The sequence below is a fragment of the Melospiza melodia genome, chromosome 1 (genome assembly GCF_035770615.1).
Source record: "Melospiza melodia melodia isolate bMelMel2 chromosome 1, bMelMel2.pri, whole genome shotgun sequence".
In the NCBI taxonomy this organism is placed as follows: Eukaryota; Metazoa; Chordata; class Aves; order Passeriformes; family Passerellidae; genus Melospiza; species Melospiza melodia.
The window spans coordinates 46,569,223-46,586,139 of record NC_086194.1 but is presented as its reverse complement, the minus strand read 5'-3'; the positions used below and the strand labels follow the sequence as shown (position 1 = coordinate 46,586,139).

Genomic DNA, 16,917 nt, shown 5'->3' with positions numbered 1-16,917 from the left:
AAAAAAAAAACCCCACAAAAACAAAACAAACCACCAAACAAAACCCCCTACAAGAACTAATCTATTCCTCCCCCCCTTAGAGCCCCAAAACCTACAGTCCAATGCTGCTGCTGCCACCGCTGCTGCAGCTTACATCCCAGAAGAAACCTGGTTAGGTCCTCTTTATGGCAGGCAGCTGCTGCTTGTCCACTCCTCCTCCCACCTGAGGCTCATTTAACAGTGATGCAGGGAACGTTTTTCCATCATTGTGTGGGAGGAAAATCAAAACACAAGGATAGGAATAGTTGTAAAAGCCTTCAGCTGTTGTACAGAAAGCTAGCAGTTTCATCTTGCAGATGTTTAGGCTGCATCTCTAAGTAAATCTGGTATTTCCCTTTTATAATGTTGGAAATTACTTTTTTTTTTTTTAGTAAATAAAAAAAGAAAGGGAAACATTACCAATCTTTTGATTCAAACTGCAGTTAAAAACACTTCTTCCAGACAAAAAAACCCTCAGAAGACACAAGGCCAAGTTTACATTTACTTTCAGGGTTTACCTGTTGTTCAGTACTGAGTAAAGGAAGCAATGCTCTTCTATCCTAACATGGCTGAGGGGGCTGACAAATGTAATGTTATTTCCATATGCACAGAAGCACTTCTTCCCATACAGTGTACTCCACCATGTGTCATGGGAATTTATGAAATGTGAAGCTGCAGTTTGACTCTACCCTGCCTTTTTACAGGAGGCGAGACTCTGAGTTGCTGCTCGGGAGTTGCACATCTCCAAATGAGAGGCTGCAGGTACAGGGGCAGGTGGAAGGAGAGGAAAGCACGGTGCATGTGCTATGCAGGCTGGTGAGTGGTAAACAAGGGGGAAAACAAGGGGGTATGGTTGCTTAGGGATTGTTTGTATTCCTGTGTTGGGAAGTTCTCAAAATTGATGTGTTTTTTCCTTCTATAACATTCAGATTAACCAACTCCTTTGCACCATAACACAAACCATAAAACGTTTGAGAAAGGTTACTGATCCGTTCCTTGCAGACCTTCCTAGCCAAAGCTTGTCCTTTCCACTGACAGCAGCTCTTGCACTTTGTATGACTGGTAGTGACAGGACAACAAGCAATGGGTACAAAGTGAGATGGGGAATTTAGGCTAGATGTTAGTAAGAAATTCTCCATTGTGAGGGTGGCGAGGCACTGGAGCAGGCTGCCCAAGGACATTGTTGAATGCCCTATGCCTGGAAGTGCTCAAGGCCAGGTCAGATGGGGCTTTGAGCAACCTGACCTGGCGGGAGGAGTCCACGCCTGTGGCAGTGGGGTGGAACTCAATGGTCTTTAAGGTCCCTTCTAACCCTTAACAGTCTATGACTCTCTGACTTGTCTGGTATGTTTTAAATCCCCACCTCTGCTCTCCATCCATCATACTTTCAGCTCTTTGAAGTGCACTTCCCAGCCTTTCTATTGGTGGATGGACCCAAAGAGAAATAAAGAAAATAAGTAACACTGGATGGCTTTTAAAAAGGTATGTGTTCTCAGGATTTTCCTTTCTCTCGTACCTCCCTTCAGCCTCCTGTGCCCCTGTCAATTCCTTCCATCCCAGAGTAAGCTCCATTCCCCACAAATTCTCCCACAGGTGAACTTTGCTTTTAGGGCAGCAAACCCACACTTGGCCAAGGGACATTGCAGGATTCCAGAATGGCTGAAGGACCAAAGGGAGGTCCCAGGGGGAGAGGAGCCAGCCGGGTGTTAGCCCTGGAGGCCTGTGGGCTCCAGGTTGCAGCAAGTCTGGAGCGCAAGTCCCGTGAGGAGCTGGTGTTGTTAGAGAAGGAGAAAAGGAGGCTCAGGGCGGACTTTATGGTTCTCTACAGGTACCAGCGACAGGATGAGAGAAAACGGCACCAAGTTTTGCAAGGGGAGGTTTAGGTTGGACATCAGGGGGGATTTCTTCCCAGAAGGATTGATTAGACATTGGAATGGGCCGCCCGGGGAGGTGGTGGAGTCACGGCCCCGTCCCGGGAGGTGTGTAAGGGAAGACTGGATGTGTCGCTCAGTGCCAGGCTCGGGTTGGCAGTGCGGTGTCCGGTCGCAGCCGGCCATCCCGGAGGCCTTTCCCGAGCCGCAGGATTCGGTGTCTCAGGGGCCGCTCCCCCCGGCAGAGGGCGCGGGGGCCCCGCTCCAGCCGCGGGAGGCGCCGCTGCGGGGCCGCGCGGGCAGGGGGCGCTCGCGGCCGGGAGCAGGGACAGGAAACCGGGGGCGGGCCTGGCCGCCCCCCGCCCCGCCGCGCCCCGCATGCGCAGACGGGGCGGGCGCGGCGCTCCGTAACGGCGGGCGGGTGAGGAGGAGGAGGGGGAGGAAGAGGTGTGGGGGGGGCGGCGGCAACAGCAGCGCCTGCGCGCCCAGGGGCCGCCGCCGCCTCCGCAGCCTGGGAGAGAGACCGGATCCGCCGCCGCATCCTCTTCCTCTCCCACCGCTTCCCGCGGCCGCCCGCTGTCGGGACGGCCAGGCACGAGAGGAAGCGGCTGTCGGAGGTTTGTCCGGAGCGGAGGGGTGGGGGGTGCAAGGATGGCGCTGGCGGCGGCGCTCCCGCGCTCGCGTCCCGCCGCGCCGCGGCCGCCGGGCCCTTTCCCGTCCCCGCGGGAGGAGCGGCCGCCCCGAGGAGGCCTCGGTCCCGGGGGCGCCCGCGGGGGCTCTGCGGCAGCCGCTCCCCCCGCCTGAGCGGGCGCGGCTCCCGCCCGCCCCCTCCCACCGCGGCCGCTCCCGCCCGGCGGCCGCGGCCCCGGGCCCGCCGGGCACCGCCGGAGGTGGCAGCGGGGGCCGTGTCCGCGCCCTCGGGCAGGGCCGGCTCCCGGGAGCCCCGAGAGGAGGAGAGGCCGTGGGGATCGCTCGTAAGCCCGGAGTGCGGCGGTGCTGGAGGACCGGGAAGGTGCCCGCTTCCTTCTGGGGGAAGCAGGAACGGGATGAGGGCTGTGGAGGACGGGACGGCGCACCTGAGCATCGGGGAGAGGGGAGGGATGTGTTTCATTGCCCCTAGTCCGGCATCGGCGCGTCCCGCAGGCAGGAGGGGCCGTGATGGGGGTCGGGGCGTGCGGGGCTCCCCTTTCGCTGGGCGGGTGGGGATGGCTCAGACGCGGGTGCTTGTGTTGGCAGCGCTCGCAGGGACACGCGCTGTGAAGTCTCGGGGGAGAGCAGCGGTGGAGTGGCAGTGCCGGTCCTTGTAGCTGCCCCTGCGTTCCCTACTGATCCATCTCGTTGGGCATGTGTACGCCGTGGGTACCTGCAGTGACCGGGGTGGCTGCCGTGCTCGGACGTAGCTTTAAAAGGTCACATAATTCTTAGTAAAGAGTCGCAATTCTTAGTAAGCTTTTCCGGACTAAATAAACACATAGTATCGCTTTGACGTTAGTCACGTTTTCCCGGCGTTTACCATTATTTCTGCTGTGAAACGGGATACATACCTGCTGCTTTTGAAATAACTTTAATTATGATTTAGAAATGGATTTGTGCTGTACTTAGCATGTGCATTTTTAGAGGTTTTATTGCAAAGCCCCAGCTTGGCTTTTCTACATCGTGTACATCTACTTTGTGATCATAATGGGCCTGAAAGGCTGTGTGCTGTTGTGAGCTCACCTAGGGCTGTAGCTACATGAATTTTGTTCAGATGATGTATTTCAGAGATTATGAAAATGCACACTGAGTATAGTTCTGTTTTTCGGAAATCTATCTGGAGGAATAGGTAATTTTTAGTATTTAGTATTTAATTACATTAAATAGTAAGTGTATACATCAAGTATTCTCACGATTTGAGTATAGGTGTCACACCTTTTTCCAAATTGTTATTGTGTGTCGAGTAGAGGGGGCCCTTTGTACTCAAAGATGTATCAGCAGCATCTTTCAGGAACAGTCCAAAGAGGAAGAAAAGATATTGCTGCTTATTTAATATTTTTGACTGCATTTTAGACAGATGGTTGTTGTTGTTTTTTTCTTTGCTGAAGCAGGCTTTTTTGTTTTGGTCGTGTGATTATGAAACAGACCAGAATTGGTGCAAGCCCTAAAATTTCCCTCTCTTAGTTTACTGACTGTTGTGCTTTGAGAATAAATTTTATATGCATGAGTATGATATCCATTATAATACTTAACCTTTCCGGAGCTAACTTACAATTAATTAAGCTACATTAATGACTAATTAATTTCTTAATGTAGAAATGCTTGAATTTATAGTTAAGTGTCATATAGTGAATATTCAAGAAAATGACATGTACTTTTAAACTGGAATTTAAGTTGTTACATAAAACAGACTAGTTTCATTAATGTACTATAGTTCAGAGGAAAAAAAATTGTTTATGTGGGATACATGGCTGGATCTTACTGGAGACATCCATGGCCCACTTTTCTTCAAAGGTTAATTTTCGAAAACAGGTCAAGTCTTCCACAAAACAGGAACACCCTTGGGGATGGAAACTACCTGTGCTCAGCATAGAAGTCCAGTTGTCAATTTAAGCTGTTGGTTTATCATGTCATAAATGCTAATTTTCTTTCTGAGCAGGTATTTCCTTTAGTGTATAACTTCCTTTAGGAGCAGAACAACAGGAGTGCATTGTGACCAAGCATGTTGTTAACATGGAGTCTGACACTTCTGGTGTCTACTTTCTGTGCAGCTTCAGAAAACTCACCTACCTCAAAGTTGTAACTCACCTCCCAAGCATGATATGTATGGAAAATAGTAGTAGTTTCCAAGTGAATAGTCATTTTCAAGACAACATTGTAGGATTAAACCTTTCCTTGTTTTTAGTGAAATTTCACATTGTTGCCTTATTAGAATCTCCTTGATGTCCTCAGTTTTCTGGACTACTGTGCTATCAAAGACACCTTTGATGGCTTTAGAAGAGAGGAAAACTTCCAAGCCTGCAACTGCTTCATCAATTACCTATTTCTTTCTCAGTGCCAAGGATGCAAATTTGATACATTACTCAAGAATCCAGAGCTTCCAACTCCTTTTTTCTTCTTTCTTTCCTATCTTTGAGATCTATTGGCTAGGTGTGTGGATTTACATAATTGATTCTAATCAGTTTGAGTACTCACATTCCCCCTTGCTATTAGCTGGTATGTTAAGTTTGAAGCTGGCTGGTTTCTAACTCAGAATATCCCTCATAGTAACCAAGTGTTGAAGTGCCTGGGCTGGGCACTGTGCTGCTAGCTGGGAGGATTGCTATCTGCACACACCAGGGCTTGTGTAGTTTGGCTTAGGGTTGTTCAGGTCTAAATTCTGACCTTTTATTATGTTAAAAATAGTGAATGACTCACTTCTTTAGATGTGTTTTTACTTGTGATTTGTATGAAGCTGCCCTTGGATGGAAATAGGATTTTGATTAAAAGTGCACAAAGGTAGTTTTTAAAGTTTGTTTTTTGTTTGGTTGTTTTTTTTTTTTTTAATTAGTTAAAAGTAGATTAAATAAGTTGAATGTCCAGGGAGATAGGTTAGAGTTGTTGAGGGTTTTTTGTGTTGTTTTTTTTTTTTTTTTTTTAATTTTCTTCCAGACATATGGAAAATGAAGTGTGTTTTTAAAGTGTGAATGGCGTTAGTAAAGTTAGAATTTAAGAAGTATTTGATGGCTGAAGATCCAGATGGGAACCTGTAACACTCTCATAGATCTTTTACATGTTTCCCATCATTTTATGGCAAGTTAGGCATCCAATCTGACAGACTAATTAATGGGATTTTCAAAAGGAATCAGAATCTCTTAAAAAACCCCAAACAAAAGATGCCTATATATCTTTTTCCTTGCTTCTAATTTGGGTAGAAAATAAATTAATTTTTTTAATAAGTCCATTTGAAGAATATTATGTCTGTGTATCTTATATGTTTCCCTACCAAACTGGAAATAGTCAATATACCTGTTTGTAGTGCAGCATGTATCAATCAATCTTTGCCTGACCTCAGAAAATAAACAGATTCAAGGAAGGCAATTAATAGCCTATCCCATAACTCATTAACATTTGATGACTAATTTTCTGAATGGTCTCATTCAGATTTGAAGTACATGAACAAGTGTTAACAAGCCACCTCATTAAAATTACTTAAGCAAAAAGGAATAATTACTTAAAAACAAACCCTCTTATCAAGGTGTTACTTAATGTTGCTCTGCAGCTTGATAGGGAGGTACTTTATATCACCTGGTGATTACATGGTTTCATTTGCAGTGTAGCACCCTGTGGCCTTCCAGCCATCCTGCCAGTCCTGTTTGGGATAGCTGCCTTCCAAGAAACAACCCAGAACAAAATGGACACTCCAGTGACACTTCTGAAGAGGAAAGTCTCATTCCTAGAACTTGTATTCAGGGATTATTTTTATTCTGTCAGAATTTCAGTTCAGGATATAAAGCTAACTTTAGCCATAGATCTTCTAATCCAGAAATGAGAAATGTCCACTGCTGCATAGTTATTGGGACACCAGCAGACAGTAGTGCATCTGTAGACATTTTCTCAAGTCCACAGTTTTTCATTTATCTCAGATCCAATGACTGTGAGCCAGCCAGGCACAGAGCAATGAGAGAGATGTTGGGTTGGGACTGGCTAAGGCTCTTGCTTTCCTCCTTTGGAAGTCCATGGCTTTGGACAAGCTGGTTTTTATTTCAATGCCTCAGTTTTTCAGCCTCAAAGTGAGGAGAGTATCTCCTTTAAAATAGTCTTGAACTCTCCAAAGAGGTGTGAGAGGTAATCTTGGATGATTTTCCAGGCACTAAATGATGTTACTACCATTATCCTAATGTTTTGAACAGATTCAATTCTCTTGGGCAAATGACAATGTAAATTATGGCAATTTTGGACCAGTAATTCAGAGATCCTTGATGTATTTGTTTCCATTACAAGGGAATGGGATGTGAGTCCTGAGTCTGTGACAAATACAAAACTTTGTTCTTTAGCAAATGGTTATTGTTGGCAGTGTGGATGTGGAAAACGGGAATCGTGTACGTAGCATGTTCCTACCATGTGCACTTCCCTGGAGTACACGACAGATGGTTTTCTGTAAACCAAAGGCTCCAGCTTTGTGAGTGTATGGTTCAAAGGTGATCCACATCACATAAATGTTCTGCAACAGGATTCCTGTCATCTCCTCAATCTTTTCTGCTACTGAGGGTCGTACTCAAATGTTCCAGTTATTTATAGTAATTAATTTCACAGTTTCAACATGTCTTCTGCTGAACAGGTCTGCTTTTTCAGTTATTGACTGTCAGCAGCTTTCTGCCAAAAATGTCTTTAATCTTACGAGCAGGTGTATATCAATTCCTCCTGGCATCCTTGACTTGTTCTGGTACCTAATGACTGAACCAGTGCATATTGGTTTTCTTTTTTTTCCTGTTTCTGAAAAAATATTTTTATTCTTTACCATTACATCAGAAAAGGAAGTTATGGTATCAATGAGTTCTTTTGCTAAAGCTTTGTGTTACTGATGCTCTGCCCATACAGAGCTTAATCCACCAGCTTGTATTGTTCTTGAAACTTTACTCCTAAGCCAGGACAAACAATGCTGTAGGGAGACTTGGGATACCAGCAGAGCCACAAGCTATTTATTGCTGTGGGCCTAGCACACGTAGGGAGTCTGTGTCTGTAGCTGTTTAAAGTTCAGTGCAAAGTCTGTCAATGGATTGGGTTGCAGGGTGAGCTGTTCCCAGAGTAGCAGCAGGGTGGGCAGTAGTGCAGAGATGAGATGCCACACTGTCTTGGTGGAAAGGAGCTGTGACCTGAGGCAGAAGGTCATGCTTTAGATGGAGCAGTATCTCTATATCCTCCATGCATTTATGGTTTTGTGACTTCAGAGGTTACCTGGAAGGTGAAGGTCTCCAGTCAAGACTTGTGCTGGTATCTGTTATTGTAGCACACAGTAGTATCTACTCCTTCCCCCAGGGATCAAAGCCTTTTCTGTTTTCCTCAATTAACTGCCTTCACCTCAACAGTGAGCATTGGGTTTGACCAGTTGAGCTGTTTTCCAGTTAAACAACCAGGGAACACTAGGAGTTTGAGATTCCTGTTTGTGTATATTTATCACTGAAAAAGATGGGGCACACTAAATTAGTAGTAATTAAAGTGGCATTAATTAAGTATATCTGTTTCAAGTGAGTGGATGTTGAAAGACAGCTGTTTCTGAATTGTATTACAGGCAGGGCTGTGTTGAAACAGTAGATCTTTGGTTTGGCTTGCAGGTATTTCAACTGTCTTGGTCTTACACTAAATCTTATGTTTTTGTGTGGAATTTAAGGAATGTCATTTCACCCAAGTTGTTTCTCTGTTCATCATGAACTGTAGTGATAGTGATATCTTAGACACAAGACAAACATGTCCTGGCTGTTCCTCAGTTCTGGAATGCAGAAGAACATTGCAAGATTAAATAAATCTGGAAGCATTTGATAGCTGTGGTACTCTGGTGCCCATTATGATGGTAATTTTACTGTCACAACTATCCTATTCTTAATTAGGTTTTTGTGTTCAAGTGGAAGATGAAATAAAACCTGACCCTATTTTGAAGAGGAGAAATGTCCAAACAAGATAACAGACCTTGGCAGCCACTGTAGGTGTTTTGAGCCTTGCTATTCCAGCATCCCTTTGCTCCTGTTTCCTTGTTTTTCTTTTCTCCTGTCTGCAGCAGTGAAGCTTACCTGGCTGTATGGAAATTACTCAGAAGGAAAAACAAGGGAATGTGAAAAATTAATAGGTGAAGCCCTTCTGCATGCAGCAGATATATTTAATATGCATTGGAAATATAGACTTTTAGGGATTTTTGTTTTGTTTGTTTGGGTTTTTTTTTTTAATCCTTAGTGCTAGTTCTGCTTCATCTCTACTAGAATGCCAAGGGTGAAATAAACAGGCTGATAATGATGATGAGAGCTTAGTTGGAAAGTGATGGAATGTTAAAATTACTGCATTTATCTTTTTAGTGGCCTGGTATTGATAAGCTTTTAGTAGACAAAAACAAAGAAGCAGAAAAACCTGCTGTTTAATGTAGAAATGGGGGGGAAAGTGGCTATCTTATCAGTGGTTGAATGAAATTCACAGGTGTACTCAGTGGGAAATCTGGGTAGTTCTTTGAAGAGGAATGAAGTCTTACTGAAACTTGTTTTAACTCTCCAGCTTTAGGGGCTGTGTTGACAAAATAAAGAATTTTAGTTTGTGAGTTTAGGTCATATGAGAATTAATGTACAAACTCCTCTGCTTTTTATTTCTGTTAGATACCTTTGTTGCTTAATTTTTTTTTCTTAGAGGGGTTTTATTGCAAGTAATGAAGTATTAATTTAGAAATGTTTATTAGACAATTACTTCTAAGAGGTAACTATGAAAGGTTTTCCAAAATGTGCTAATGTGTGAATTAATTTTATTTTCCTGCTTTCAGTCAGTCAAGTGCAGCCACTGATCACGAGATGTTACCACAAAATCTACCTCAGACTTCACTTTTGTTCATTCAGTTGCTGCGCCCTAGATCCCAACGGGAGCTCTGCAGACACTCCTGAAAGCCTCTGAACAGATTGGGACATCAAGTCACAGCATGATGACCTAATAGGAGGTCAAAGTCTGAAACATTGATTCAGCAGTTCAAGATAACACTGCCCTTTTATCAGTATCACTTCTGAAGGCTACAGATCTCCTGCCATTTCTTTCCTGGCTACTTCAGAAACACTCAGCTGACCTTTCTTTGGTGAAGAAATCTTGACTTTTCTCTCTGGTCCTGGAAATATTAATGGAATACAGTCATGTCTGCCCAGGACGAGAGGCAGATAAATACAGAGTATGCTGTATCCTTGCTGGAGCAGTTGAAATTCTTTTATGAACAGCAGTTGCTAACTGACATAGTGTTGATTGTTGAGGGCACTGAATTTCCCTGCCATAAGATGGTTCTTGCAACGTGCAGCTCATATTTCAGGTGAGTATTCAAATGCTATAAAATCTGTGCTACCTGATTTTAAGTGTAACGGTAATTGATTGACAACGTTTGGCAGAGACTTAAAGATCAGTAACTTAAGTACAAAACCTAAATATCCTTACTTTCCAACACAGAATAAAATAAAATTTCTGGCTTCCTGAGACTAATTCTAGATATTTATTGTAGTTCCTACAATGAGTGTGAGGGGAAAAAAATCACACTTGTGATGGCTCATTTTCTTTAGGGAATTAAATGAGTCTGAAAAATTAGTGAATTTCTTACTCTTCACACTGAATCTTTAAAATACTTAATCTGTTTTTATTTCCCAAGGTAGGATAACAAGGAATTACTGAGATTTGGCCGCAGGAATCCCATTGTCATGTTTAACTGCAGTTTGTTAGTAGAAGCATCTGCTAAAAGTAGGGACTGCTGTGCAAGTTTATGGCTTTCTTTTCTGAATCATCTGGTTTTCCCTGCTCAGCAAAGCTGGAAACTCTTCCCTTGTGCTTGAGTGTTGTGCCAATGCAAGTGAAGTTTTTCTGTGTGGTTTGGGTTTCTTTTTTTTTTATCATGGTCCCCCCAAGATACTGTTGAAATTCTTAGTTCAGTAGCTCTTGTCTTCCAAATGTCCTGGTTTTGGTCTTTTAAAACATTTTTATTAATAAGATATGTTGAGTGGTACCACTTTGTGCAAATGCCTTCATAGTAAGACCTGGATGATGAGGCACCAACAGTTTTCTGCAGTGATTAATCATTTTTGTTGGCAACATAATATCATTAATCTGTCTGGAAGGAATTTTGAAGCTTGAAACTAGTCTGACATCCACACACGTTCTACCTTCCTGATGCATTGTAAAGGGATTATAACTTTTCTTTCCTGTTAAATCCCTGGAAAGTTTACAAATTTGCTTTTCCTGAGACTGGCTCACTGTACAGAACACATCAGAGATGTTTTCTGTACTTTGTCTCCCTTCTTGTAGAAAACTGTGGAAGGATTAATTTATTACTTTTACAGAAAATTTGTCCCTGCTGGCTTTTCTGTTTATTTTTTCATCTCAGATGAATCTGGTTCAACTTTTAGCAACAAGTATTGTGTGATCACTAGATAATAATTATTACCATTGGCCCTGTGCAGATGACATAGTTCAAACAATTTGTAAAATAACAGCCACTGAAAATGTAGCCAGATTTAATGTGGGTGGCTAATCATAAGGTTGGAAAGCTGTCATGAGTCCACCCAGCGTGCTGCATCAGAATGTGCAGTCAAATCTCTTATTCATATGTGTTTGTTTATTATTTATGGAATGAGGTTTTGGCACTGGTTAAAAGAAGTATCAAACTTGTGGTTTTGTCATGTTCTGTTTTTCTTCTCTACTTTGGTTTACAAAAAGATGTTCATCTTCCTAAATTTAGCTTTATTATGAAAAATTGATAGCCTTGAAGGAGGGGGAAGAAAAGCAAAGCATCTTTCTGTGTGATCCAGCCATTGTGTGTGATTGCAGCCAGCTTACCTTCCCTTCCATCTTTGTGTCTGAATGATGTGCAGCCCTGCTCCAGCACAGGCTGCTCAGCGGTGTGTGAGCAAGAGCCAGCCTCCAACAGCTCCCTCTTCCTTTCTGAGGAGTCTCTGTACCCTCTTGTACTTTCTTGTTTATCTTTAAACAGCTGCACAGCAAGTTGATACTCAGTTAGTCAGTGATCCCTCCTAAAATGCAAGTTTCCTTAAGGAGCTTAGAAGAAGACAGAGAAAAGGGGATGGGATACTTTGCTTCGGGAGTGTATCTCTATGTCCCTTTCATCTCTGCAGCCAGAAGCAGGACTAAAAGGTGCACTCACTGTCCCTTGTAACTTCTCTCATGCCTGGTTTCCTAAAAAGAAAAGCCCAAATAAATATAAAGAGCCTTGAACTGAATTTTTAGCACAACCATAAATACCAAACCTGAATCAATATAAAGCTCTTGAAACCAATGTCCCCTGTTTTAAGAAAATTGACAAGTACATGGCTTATAGTACCAGATTGCAGTTAGTTCTTAACTGTGTTACAATGAAAATACCAGGATGGGCAAGAGGTGTGTGAAACATTAAGGAAACAATAATAATGTTTTTAATTGCCTTTCTAGTCTTCTTCAGGAAGATGTAATGGGAATACTCACTCTTTTTTTCCCAGATTAGATCTGATAGGTTTTTCTGTTATTGATTGTTGCCTGCAAATTTGAAGTTTACTGCATGTTTTGATGAATGGTATATAAGAAATAATTCATAAAGTGCTAGTCCTTGCTCCATTTCTTCTCTTCCCAGAGGAGAATCCTTTTTGATATGACTTAGCTCAGTCCATTACATAAATCTGCTTCTTTTGGTTTAGAATCTAAAATCTAACTGTGTATGTTTCAACAGTGTTTTCTGGAGGATATTTCTTCCCTCTTATCACCTATCATAGAAAATATTTAAATTGTGTCATTAAAACTCTAAAATCATTAGCACTATCTGCTGATTAACACAGAAGGGTTTGCATTAGTATAAAGTATTTCTGCAGAAGACACTGATGTTACTCTTTTGATGTTCTGTCCAAATGTTATATTGTAAATAGCAGATGTCAGCCTAAGGTAAATTCTAAACTCCTGGTAACAGGCCTGCAAAAGGACTGTTCACCTTTAGGAGTGTAATCACCAGAGGCTTACAGGTGACTGCTTAAGATTACTCACTGCTGATCCTTGTCTTACTATGTGTGTTTCTCCTCAGAGCAATGTTCATGAGCGGGCTGAGCGAGAGCAAACAGACACACGTACACCTGAGGAATGTGGATGCAGCCACTCTGCAGATCATCATCACTTACGCGTACACGGGTAACCTGGCAATAAGCGACAGCACGGTAGAGCAGCTCTATGAAACTGCCTGCTTCTTACAGGTAGGAATGTTTACAGGAGGAAATAACAGCTCCTGAGCTCTGAACCACTTTATTCTTTATCTTGTTAAAAGATCTTTCCTCTTTAGTCATTTCAAAACACTTTTGCTCCATTCGCTCTGTATAGACAGTTGCTTGCCAGATTTGCTTCATGTAGCCATCCCTCCTTGCATGACAGTCCCTTTGGAAGGCTGGAATGAAACCAGTGTACTTCTAACATTTAGAAAATTAGTTTTGCCAGCAGACATAATCACGTTGTGTACTCGGTCTGTATGAAGCAGCTGAGTGAGTCACTGCTGTATTTTTGTGTATGTATATTATTCCATGCCTGAACTGTGTTGTTCAACAGACACAGGTACTTTATGTGCTGATGCTACATGAAAGCATAGACTGTGTGTAATAGTTTGTGTGTTTCTTTGCATTACAGGTAGATGATGTGTTACAACGATGTAGAGAATACTTAATCAAAAAAATTAATGCAGAAAATTGTGTGCGTCTATTAAGCTTTGCTGATCTCTTCAGCTGTGAGGAGTTAAAACAGAGTGCTAAAAGAATGGTGGAGCACAAGTTCACAGCTGTGTACCACCAGGAGGCTTTCATGCAACTGTCACATGATCTACTGATAGATATTTTAAGCAGTGACAATTTAAATGTGGAAAAGGAGGAGACAGTGCGTGAGGCTGCTATGTTATGGCTGGAGTACAACACGGAATCCCGCTCGCAGTATTTGTCCTCTGTTCTTAGCCAAATCCGGATCGATGCACTTTCAGAAGTAACACAGAGAGCCTGGTTTCAAGGCTTGCCACCTAATGATAAATCAGTGGTGGTGCAAGGACTGTACAAATCGATGCCCAAATTTTTCAAGCCCAGACTTGGCATGACGAAAGAGGAGATGATGATATTCATCGAAGCTGCTGCTGAAAACCCTGGTAGTCTTTACTCTTCTGTCTGTTACAGCCCACAGGCAGAGAAAGTTTACAAACTCTGCAACCCTCCCGCCGACCTGCATAAGGTTGGGACGCTGGTAACTCCCGATAATGACATCTATATAGCAGGTGGGCAAGTTCCTCTGAAGAACACAAAAACCAATCACAGTAAAAGCAGCAAACTGCAGGCTGCCTTCAGGACTGTGAACTGCTTTTACTGGTTCGACGCGCAGCAGAACACTTGGTTCCCCAAGACGCCGATGCTCTTTGTGCGCATCAAGCCGTCGCTGGTGTGCTGCGAGGGATACATCTACGCGATCGGGGGCGACAGCGTCGGCGGGGAGCTCAACAGGAGGACTGTGGAGAGGTACGACACCGAGAAGGACGAGTGGACCATGGTGAGCCCCCTGCCCTGCGCGTGGCAGTGGAGCACGGCCGTGGCGGTGCACAACTGCATCTACGTCATGGCGCACAACTTGATGTACTGCTACTTCCCCCGCTCGGACGCCTGGGTGGAGATGGCCATGCGGCAGACGAGCAGATGTTTCGCCTCAGCCGCTGCTTTTGGCGATAAGATATTCTATATCGGAGGGCTGCATATTGCCAGCAATTCTGGGATAAGGCTGCCCAGCAGTACTGTGGATGGGTCTTCTGTAACGGTGGAGATCTACGACGTGAATAAAAACGAATGGAGGATGGCAGCCAACATCCCTGCCAAGCGCTATTCCGACCCGTGCGTCAGGGCCGTCGTCATCTCCAATTCCTTATGTGTCTTTATACGGGAGACCCACATGAACGAGAGAGCCAAGTATGCCACCTACCAGTATGACCTGGAACTCGACCGCTGGTTCTTGAGGCAGCACATATCGGAGCGCGTGCTGTGGGACCTGGGCAAAGACTTCCGGTGCACTGTAGGAAAGCTGTATCCGTCCTGCCTTGAAGAGTCCCCGTGGAAACCTCCAACGTATCTCTTCTCGCCAGACGGAGCTGATGAATTCGAGCTGGATGGGGAGATGGTTACTTTACCACCTGTATAGCTCCCAAATTAGACTGCACAACTGAGTCTGTGCTCAGTTATAAAATAATAAAAGAAATAAATGGCTGTGAAAGAACAGGTCTGGGGACAGAAATCTCAGAGCTGTCTTTCATGAGTTGTATTTTTATGCCCTACCTAACACTTGCCGCATTCAGTATGAATTAGTGAAAAGAGCAGATATGCTTCTATAATCTCAAATACTATTATCAGATAATTGAGAAAAATATATGTATATCATGAACTTGAGCATCTGACTTGTCTAAAGAATTAATTCTAGCTCTATAAAGTCTCCATTCAGGAAAATTAGCTTAAGGAAAAAAGTAGTTATTGTTTCTAGGATGATGTCACAACTCTTTTGAAAGTATCTTCCAGTTACATTTTAACTACTTCTGGATATTCTGCTTAAGTGCTAGTTATATAATTGTCAGTGTGGCCTAATTAAAGGACTGTGCCGCACTTACTAAATACTAATATCTATGTGGGTATAGTAATGCCATTAAAAAAAAAAGAAACAAATCCCATGGATCTACACCTGTGGTAGGAAGGGTAGATCTTCCATTGTATGGTAACATGCTGGGCAAAGTGACTGCAGGTTCAGTCAAGCTGTATGATGAGTTGCATGTATTCTATTTTCACTAACTTATACCTGTCTATTTAGAATACAGGTCTTCCAAGCAGCTGGTAGATTACCAGGTGTGGACTTAAAGTTGCTGGGCTTGCGATAGGAATTGCCAGCCCTCATAGTGCGGGTCTATGTGGGGCTTTAATCAGTAAATGCCTCCACATTCTGTATTACAGTAACATTGGCTCATGTATATTACTTCCTGCTGCTGATGTATTTTTCCATTGTAAAATGAAGTTTTAGTGTGGATTAACCAGGTCTTTATTTTCTGTTAATTTAATAACAAGCATTACTGTAGTGTGATTGTGTATAGATATCCCTTAGCTGTCAGGTTTTTTACTTTGGGGGGGGAAGCAAACTTCAGGAATATCCTGTGCTGTGTGTGCAGGAGAGCAGATGCCTAGTGCTGCTCTGGCATTAATCCCAGGAACCACTAGCAGTAGCGGGGTGCCGCCAACCTAACATGAACACAGGTGCTTCATGACAAACCTTACTAGCATGTTCAGCTGCATCATGTTCTGGCACTGTATTTTGAATGACATTAATTTATTAAAAAAGACTGAATCCAAATGCCTGAGTGTGCTTTTTGGCTGAAATAAATAGAGTTGTGCCACCCTCCCACCACATGCACACTTGTAGCAAGTTGCTTATTGAAGGCAGCTAGAAATAGTTAAGCTGTAAAAAGCCTGGAGATGAGTATGTTAAGTTGATTCTGCTCACTACTACTCAGCAGAAGCTGGAAATTAGGTATTGAAGTCAAATTGAGGATTACACAGGACTAGAATCCCCTGCTATCATTTTTGTAAATGAGCACTTCTCTGGTTATCGTACAAATTCTGCCCAACTGAAAGCGAAGAACAGCAGGCATTAAGGAGGAACATCTTCTGTAAGTTCAGAACATGGCAGACCTGTTTTCAGTCTCGAGTAATCAAAAGCAAATTTATTTACTCCATTGACCAGACTGTCACTGGCTTTTCCTTAATTGTATTCTATTGCAGTAGATACAACTGCAGCCTTCAATAAAGACAACACCTTTGTATTGTTTGGGCTAGGTCTCAAGGGGCCTTACAAAGTTTTGTCTTGTACAATTATTAAAAGTTTTGACTAGAAAAGGGGCTTTAAATAAGAAAGCTGCCTTATCTAAAACTCTTCCAGATGCTTTGGCATTTTGTGCCATATGAGGATTTATGAGACTCAGAGTAACAATGGCAAGCTACCAATTTTGATTTTTTGTATGAAGGTGACATAACATGTTTGCATTTACCATTACATAAACTTTTTTTTTAACACCTACATATTTTAGATAAGAGGTGTGAGGTGACTCAGGAGCTCCTGCTGATAGGTCTGTTTATATTGCTTTCATGTTGCAAGCCTGCGCAAGGGAGCATACATAAAAAGAAGGATAGATACTCCTTTATAATGCAATTTGGAGAATCACATACCTCAGGCAAAAACACGAGCTGTATCCAAGTAACTGCAGCCTGCATGGGCTGCTCACTTCTGTGGCTCCTTCTCACTTCACCCTACTGTTATCAGGCTGTAT

General features: G+C 43.2%; 1 protein-coding gene across 2 annotated transcripts; it reads left to right on the top strand.

Annotated features, from left to right (window-relative positions):
• The first annotated feature begins 2,346 nt into the window (after window positions 1-2,346).
• KBTBD2 (kelch repeat and BTB domain containing 2) lies at window positions 2,347-15,944 on the top strand. Of its 2 annotated transcripts, none has more exons than XM_063156725.1 (4): window positions 2,347-2,506; window positions 9,361-9,888; window positions 12,628-12,793; window positions 13,218-15,944. In XM_063156725.1, exons 2-4 carry the CDS (start codon window positions 9,719-9,721, stop codon window positions 14,751-14,753), a joined length of 1,872 nt encoding a protein of 623 aa, XP_063012795.1. In that variant the 5' UTR covers window positions 2,347-2,506; window positions 9,361-9,718; the 3' UTR covers window positions 14,754-15,944. The 2 variants fall into 2 exon arrangements, with proteins under 2 accessions (XP_063012795.1, XP_063012804.1); XM_063156734.1 differs by lacking the exon at window positions 2,347-2,506 and adding an exon at window positions 2,842-2,863.
• The last annotated feature ends 973 nt before the right edge of the window (window positions 15,945-16,917 follow it).